Source organism: Papaver somniferum, chromosome 6, assembly GCF_003573695.1.
Source record: "Papaver somniferum cultivar HN1 chromosome 6, ASM357369v1, whole genome shotgun sequence".
NCBI classification, from domain to species: Eukaryota; Viridiplantae; Streptophyta; class Magnoliopsida; order Ranunculales; family Papaveraceae; genus Papaver; species Papaver somniferum.
Window position 1 is genome coordinate 155,269,414 of NC_039363.1, and position 7,540 is coordinate 155,276,953.

Consider the following 7,540-nt stretch of genomic DNA (forward strand, 5'->3'; position numbering starts at 1 on the left):
AGAAACGCGTAGTAATCCTAAAACAAGAAATTGTCGCAACTTGGCCGTGAAGAGAAGGAAAGAGATTTTGGAAGATTTGGGAGAGATTTAATCGTTATTTTTGATATAAATAGATGTCTTGGGTCATATAGAAGAGGTGTCGAGAGTTTGGGAATCTAAGGAGAGCCAGAGAAGAAGAAATCAAAGCTTTACCAAACTCTGTTTCTGCTGCTGCTGCTGCTGAAGAAGAAGAACGCGAAGAACATTGACGCTCGGTAAACAGTCGTTGTTTAACAGCTGAAGAACATTAAGTTGTTCAGGGCAGTCTTATTTTAGGGTCTTAAAATCAGCGACAAAGCAACAGTTCCATTGTAATAGTTGTTTTGCAACACCAATACACTGTTGCAAACAGTCTGTGTTATTACTTTTCACTCTTTTGATCATCTTTTGAGCAACAAACACATATTTTGAGATCATGATTAATATGAGGAGCTAAACCCCATTGCTAAGACGATAGAGGAAGCTATTTTTCCAACAAAAAGTGGTATATTCTATTTTATCTTTTTATTTGCAATAATTATATGATTATTTGCCTTAAACTATTATTGAATATGATTTTTATTTGAGTGATTGTGATCTATTTTGATGGAGTATGCTTAGTTTTAAGACTTTTGATGCTTCATACTTGGTATTTACAATTATTACTTTTGAAAATCTACTTGTTGCAATATTTTAGAATCAAATTAAACAAGAAAATTGCATAAATATAAGTATTGGTTTAATTACTTTAAACTTGGAAAATAGTGGAATCTTAGCCTTAGTGTTTCTTTTAGTATTGATATCATCTTTGATTGAGTTTGATATAATTTTTAGTGAGTTTTCTATTTTAATATTAGAATTTAAGTCTAATTAATATCCTTTACAAGTCTGAGAATCGAACCACTTTTACCACTATATACAAATCACATCACTTCATATAAGCTAATTGGTTATTTGTGGTATTGGTCTAGTTAGAATTGGAGTTGACGCTGAATACACAAGTCAGATGCATGTTTAAATCTCAATTACACTAGATAGATGCATATGTAACTCCCAGTTACACTAGATAGATGCGTGTGTAACTTTTAGTTACACATGTTAAGAAATTATTGTAAATAAATTCTAAAGTAGTACATGTATTTTTTTATGTTTTCTTTTTTACGTCTATTTTTTTGATGTGTAACTTCTCATTACACATGCCATATGGATGTGCAACCTCTGGATATACATGTCATATGCATGTGTAACTTCTGCTTACACATGTCATACGCATGTGTAACCCTTTCATGCCATACCCATGTGTAACTTCTGGATACACATGCTCGTTGCATGTGTAACTTCAGATTACACATCCATATATTATTGGTGGGAGGCGGTGGTCGGTGGTGGTGGCCGCCGGTTGGTGGTGGTGGTCGTCAGAGGTGGTTGTTGGCGGTGGTGGTCGGAGATGGTTGGTGGCGGTGGTGGTCGGAGGTGGTTTGACGGTGGTGGTGGTGGTCGGAGGTGGTTGATAGTGGTGGTCGGAACTAGTTGGTGGTGGTGGTCGGAGGTGATTTAAAGGTGGTGGTCGGAGGTGGTTGGCGATGGCTGTGGTGGTCAGAGGTGATTGACTATATTTTAATAATTTTGGGCCTAAATTTAAATTTTATTTAATTAAGGGCTTGACAATATATAAAAGGGTATGAATGTCTTTTAATAACTCTGGCCTAGATTTAAACTTCTTTTAATTAAGGGCCTCTTATTATGGGTTATCCATGAGTGGGGCATTAACCTAATTTTTCTATTCTGTAATCGGTGGACCCAACAATAAAAAACCGGGCAACCATCATCCGTTTTCTCTTAAAATCGGGAACAACCACGAGATCTTCCTAGGCTGATGTGTAAAGGCATTTGGGAAGAGTTTGGACATCTCCATAAGACCCGGTCTAATGGTATCTGTTTTCGTTCGCGCGAAATCTTCGACGTAATTGTTCGTTTGTTTGAACTCTTCAACGCTTCCGGAAGTAAGTAAAAGAATCATTGCTTAGAGCAAATCCTATGGGTAGTGTCACTCTTTCATTTGAAAGAGTGCACTACCAATTTGCTCTAACTAGAGGCTGTTATGGTAATTTTTACCCCACTTCCACCCCCAACACGTTCATACACTCGTTCATATGAACAAGTAGTTGGTAGTTTAACACTAGACTGGGGACTGTCTTCCGTTTGAGAAAAATAAAGCTACACAGGGGACAGTCACCAGTGTATTAAAAAAATTTGGGTTGGACGGGGAACTGTTCCCGTCCATATTGTTTTTCACACGGGGGATTATCCCGCGTGAATGCTTAAATTCCGTTTTTTAAATTTTAAGTTTTCGCTCCCATCATTATTTTACTATTAAATTTTGAATTTTTTTTATTAACGGGGATTGTCCCTCGTTTGGTTTCAAATTTCTTTTCTCATGGGAGACCGTCTCCCGTGTAGTGCTCTTTTTTTTTTGCCCACAATGGGTTCGCTCGTTCATATGAGCGAGGGGTCCTTCATATGGGCGAGTTAGTCTCCAAATGGAGACCACACATAGCCTTTGTCCCCCGTTCGAGAAAATAAAGCTACACAGGGGACAATTCCCCGTGTATCAAAAAAATTTGGGTTGGATGGGGGACTGTCTCACGTCCATATTGTTTTCACTATCTCACGGGGATTGTCCCCCGTGAATGCTTAAATTTCGTTTTTTAAATTTTAAGTTTTCTCACCCATAATTATTTTACTATTAAATTTTGAAGTTATTTTATTAACGGGGATTGTCCTTCGTTCGGTTTCAAATTTCTTTTCTCACGGGAGAACATCTCTCATATAGTGTTTTTTTTGTTTTTTTGCCCACACTGGATTCGCTCGTTCATACGAGCGAGAGGTCCTTCGTATGGACGAGTTGGTCTCCGAATGGAGACTACCGATAGCCTTTGCTCTTAACAATGAAATCAAAGTTGCTCAAACCTCATCGGGTTTGACATAATTCACACACAATCCAACAACTTGGCCTCCGATAAGGCAAGAGTTGCAGAGAATAGGGGACCCCGCCTTTCTCTACAACTTTTTCATTCACATCTGTGGTGAAAATGGTCTCCTGACTGCAGGAACGACTAGATCCTTCCATGGTGTTTTGATCTTCATATTAAACAATCTTCACTATCTTCCTTTGTTGTGCCATATTTATTAACCGATGAACCATATTTATTAACCAATGAACCGGGAAAAAAACCAACAAGAAAATCTAATTACTGATGAAAGCAAGGTCATACTCCGTGTTACATTCGATGAACTTGTGATGTCGAGTACATTTAGCAAAGATCCATCTCCTACAGATGAATGATCATTTATAGGAAACTAATTTGGTAGAAGAACACTATATACTACTGTACAATGATAAATCGGGATACAACAAAAAACTCCTAAGATGACCATCTGGAGATTTTTAGCAAACAGATGAGGCAGTATAAACAATCTTTCCTAAAGCCAGCTGGACAGTGGGAAGCTGATCAGAGCAAGTAGAGTGAACTTGCTAACTCCATGTAGTCTCTCCAACGAAGCATTGGATTTGATCTCGAATAATAACTTCAGTTGCTGAAAAAGTCTGAAGGTATTGAAGGGGGACAGTACTTCTTCGCTACGAACTTGTACTGATGAAAAAAATATTTCTGCTTAAATTGTATTTCTACCTAGAACTAATTAATCACCATTAGCTACAAGATACACTAGAGGCTCAAAGGCTTGTAATCATACCTTATGCTGACTGTACTTCTCGCGGATAGCAGGCAAACTGCTGCTATTGCTGTTGCATAGAAGACCATGTAGTGTCTTAACGCACTCACACAACTCCGAAGGCTGATAAAGTGTATAATGACCTAAAGTAGAATTCTGTACCCACAACACATATTTAAACATAGTAAATAGCATTGGAGGCCAAGAGAAAAGATAACATAAGGTAAAAATTGCAGTAGCAAAAATACTAATCTTTCAAGAAATTGCAAGAAAACATACCCAAGGTCTTTTGGCTGGTGCCAGTATAAATCTTGCCAAGAAAACAGCCGAAGCAGCTATTAAGGATGGTGCGTAACCTAGCATTCCATACTCAAGTAGTGATAGCTCAGCAACATAGTTGGCGAGGCACTCCAGCAACAATGACGAAACCTGTATAAACCATCAGTCAGAAAACACAATTAGTTAAGGAAAGCCAGAAATAAGAAAATCATAACTGGCAGGGGTCAAGGCAAGATAAAATACCTCATTGCCTCCTTGAGCAACCTGGATGAATCGCCTATCCAGTATACCAAAAGTAAAAAGTCAGCACCACTAAAAACATATAACTACACAGAGCTCATGTAGCACAAAGGCTTCTTGTTCTTACCTAAGAAAACATTTAGGCGTTGGAGCTGTCATTTCAAACTTCAAGTAATTCAGAACATTAGATTCCATTTGCAGCACCTAAATCCAAAGATTTATCTATGAGAATTTTTTGTACATATTTGTACAGCAAAAGGTAGGAAAGAAAATAAGCAAGAGAACAAGGCATGCGGATGGGAATTTTAAAGCAGACAAGATTGCATACCTCCTCCTTGATATATGTATTATCTGTTATGTAGCAAAACTCTTCCACCTGAGGCGCACAAATTTCTTCGTACTTGCTAAAAATTGCCAATAAAATTAGTACCTATTATTTTGAGTTTAAGAAAGAAAATGATGACTGCACGAATAGAGACTATACGATGAAAAAAGATTAAAGGGATCAGGTATAAGTCTTACGAAGCTATCATCATGCTAGCAACACCAAGCAACTGCAACTGCTGCCTGTTCATCGCATTTCCAGAAAGATACCTATCTATGTAATTGATAGTCAAATACAGTGTATCAGGTATAAGTCTGTATTCTTCAGCAACCTACAGGAGAGTGTTATATATAAGTTACATTACAACAAAAGAAAAGTTGGAGGAAAGGCGATGTTCTAAAGTTTCCTGTGGTTTACCTCCACAAGCCAATCAACTAGTATAGCACGCATGCTGGCATTGATGTCCTTTTGCACTCGTTCCATGAAATCTATCGAGGGCCTTTTCTTGTTCTGGAAGAGATAATCAATGTCAAAAGAAGTTCAACTGAGAAATGATCAAGCATAAATGTATAGTTTGAATTTGAATCTCATACACAGAGAAAAATTGTAACTAGAGATAAAGAAGCTCAGTAGTTTTGGATTTTTGGTCTAGTTTTCGAATACAATTATTTCTGACACTGTAGAGTGTATATTATTAAATACATTAGGAACTTGGCCAACATTATTACCAGTCCAATCACTACAAAATCCACCAGTTCTGCAGTTACCTGATTACTTCTTAATGAGGTTTGAGCAACTTCCAAATTAAAGCTATATAAAAAGCGCAGCAGATGGTCAAATATTTAAATTCCACGGAATGACTAGTAATAAAGTCCTAACTCCTAAGACACGCCTCGGATATGTGGCATTTACCAAGGATAACAAAACACAAGCACAGAGTAGAAATTAAGTAAATAATATAAGCTGCGAGGAATTTGACCTCATAAATCATGGAAGTAGCAATTAACAGAAGTTTACCAATATGAACACTGTGAAAAGTAGAAATCATTACCTCAGACGCACGCAAATTTTCGTATATATCACAGGCAATAGTTGTACAGAATTGGGGATCTTCATGATTGCCATCAATATCAACAATTTTATCATTTGGTCCCAGCTTTACAAATATATCACGCTTGCAGAGATTTTCTGCCTCTATGTGCTTTGAGATGTGGAAATTGTTACCTGCTTTTCTTTCAATAGAGTCAACCACTAAAGGATCGATATTGTCTACATATTCAATGTCAGAACTCTTTAAGGAATCACAAGTCGACATAGACTCATCCATAGAAACTGAACCTCCATCTGATCTGCTAGGAGAATTATCCTTTCTACATGGCACAAGAGGGGGGATAATAGTCTCTATTGGTCTATCTTTAGTTGCAATAGAAGCACCCTTATTATGGCTGACCACATTTGTTTTTACAGATGTTGATGAAGAAACAGAACTCCGAGGCAAACTCGTGCTGCGAACAAAAGTAGAAGGTTCCTTCTTTATCTTTGGAATCGGGACCGCAGAGGGTACCACCTTCATGCATAAAAGAAGTGTCAGTTTCTTTTTTCATGTATAAATCATGAAATCAATGGAGATGGCCTTGCATAAACATAAGAGCAAATATGCTAATTTCGTAATGCTCCAAACTATATCTCACTCCTAATTCGATCAGAGTTTCGAAGATTCCAGTCGACCTAGGTGAAGAAAGGCCAATATCATCAAATTCACATAGGGAAAGCATCTTTCTTGACCGGAAATGTGGCTTCCAATTTAGGGATTAAAAAAAAAAAACTCTAGTTCAAGTTCTATCAAATATCAATAAGATTTTATCTTCTTCTAACAATCTGACATCCAACACTCGCCAAAATAAGAAGAAAAAAAAAACATGAGAGAAAAATCAAACAACAGAAACCCATTTCTGTAAGAAGGTAAAGAACTCATAAACAAAGAAATTATCATCAGGGAAAAAAATGAAATTCATGATAATGAAATAAACACGGACCTTATTATTCCGTGTAGGAGCATTAGGCTTTCGAGATACAATAGGATTGTTACTCTGGTTCGTCAAGCTCCCAAGAGGAACTCTTTTCTTGATCTGCTGTGATACAACAGGATTTGGCAGCGCCTTACTCGGATTTTCTGCCATTGTTGTGTTAGTAAACCTTTTGGTCGAAGAAGAAACTGATAAACGCCGATTCTGTGTCGACATTGATGTTTCTTGGAAATCAAACCCTAATTTCACAAATTAGAAAAAGCCTTGCACTGAATCCTCTATTCAAAACCAATTTCTTGCTTGCTTATACAGGCCAAACAACAAGAATCACGGAGTAGGGGGATAGATCATCAAAATCAAACACAAACCCTAGAAATCTTTCAGGCAAATAATAGGGTTTTACAGATGTTCTTGGTAGAACTATGAAATCTTTCTATCTTCGGACAACAATGGAAAGAGAAAGAGGAAGATATATATATATATATAGAGAGAGAGAGAGAGAGAAAGAAATAATAGGAACGTTAATTTCGTGAGTGAAAGACAAAAGGAAATATTTTTAGTTTATTTATGATAACATTTTTCTTCTTTAGACGGGGTCACGGGGGGAAATGTGAGAATTTGAATTCAAGATTGAAGATAGAATTATTAGAACCGTACGATGGATTTTTCTGATCGTTACAAAGAGGAGCGTTATTTTGTACTATTTTAATACATTTGAAATTTGAATTCAAACTAAAACTTTATAGAGACAGGCTCCTTAACAGTAAATAAAACCCAACAAATGTTTTATGTGCAGAGTGTATAGTGTATACTTTGTCTATTACCAAAGCTACTAGTATTATTCAAATGAATTGACCTTCCATTTACGTGCAGAAGTACAATCACAAAGAATTCTTTTTTTTTTTTTTTTTTTTTT

General features: G+C 36.8%; 1 protein-coding gene across 1 annotated transcript; it reads right to left on the reverse strand.

The window, feature by feature from the left end:
- Positions 1-3,243: 3,243 nt before the first annotated feature.
- On the reverse strand, positions 3,244-7,129 carry LOC113289861 (cyclin-A1-4-like). Its single transcript, XM_026539286.1, has 10 exons — positions 6,634-7,129; positions 5,649-6,164; positions 5,015-5,107; positions 4,795-4,928; positions 4,601-4,676; positions 4,400-4,476; positions 4,276-4,309; positions 4,033-4,182; positions 3,775-3,909; positions 3,244-3,671 (listed from the first exon to the last, which is right to left on the reverse strand). Exons 1-10 carry the CDS (start codon positions 6,838-6,840, stop codon positions 3,609-3,611), a joined length of 1,485 nt encoding a protein of 494 aa, XP_026395071.1. The 5' UTR covers positions 6,841-7,129; the 3' UTR covers positions 3,244-3,608.
- Between the last annotated feature and the right edge of the window lie 411 nt (positions 7,130-7,540).

Coding starts and splice junctions, on each gene's coding strand:
- LOC113289861 (XM_026539286.1), bottom strand. CDS start 6,840: ATGTCGACACAGAATCGGCGTTTATCAGTTTCTTCTTCGACCAAAAGG. Junction 4,310..4,399: donor ACGCCTAAATGTTTTCTTAG/GTAAGAACAAGA, acceptor TATACTGGATAG/GCGATTCATCCAGGTTGCTC. Junction 3,910..4,032: donor CACCAGCCAAAAGACCTTGG/GTATGTTTTCTT, acceptor TTGTGGGTACAG/AATTCTACTTTAGGTCATTA.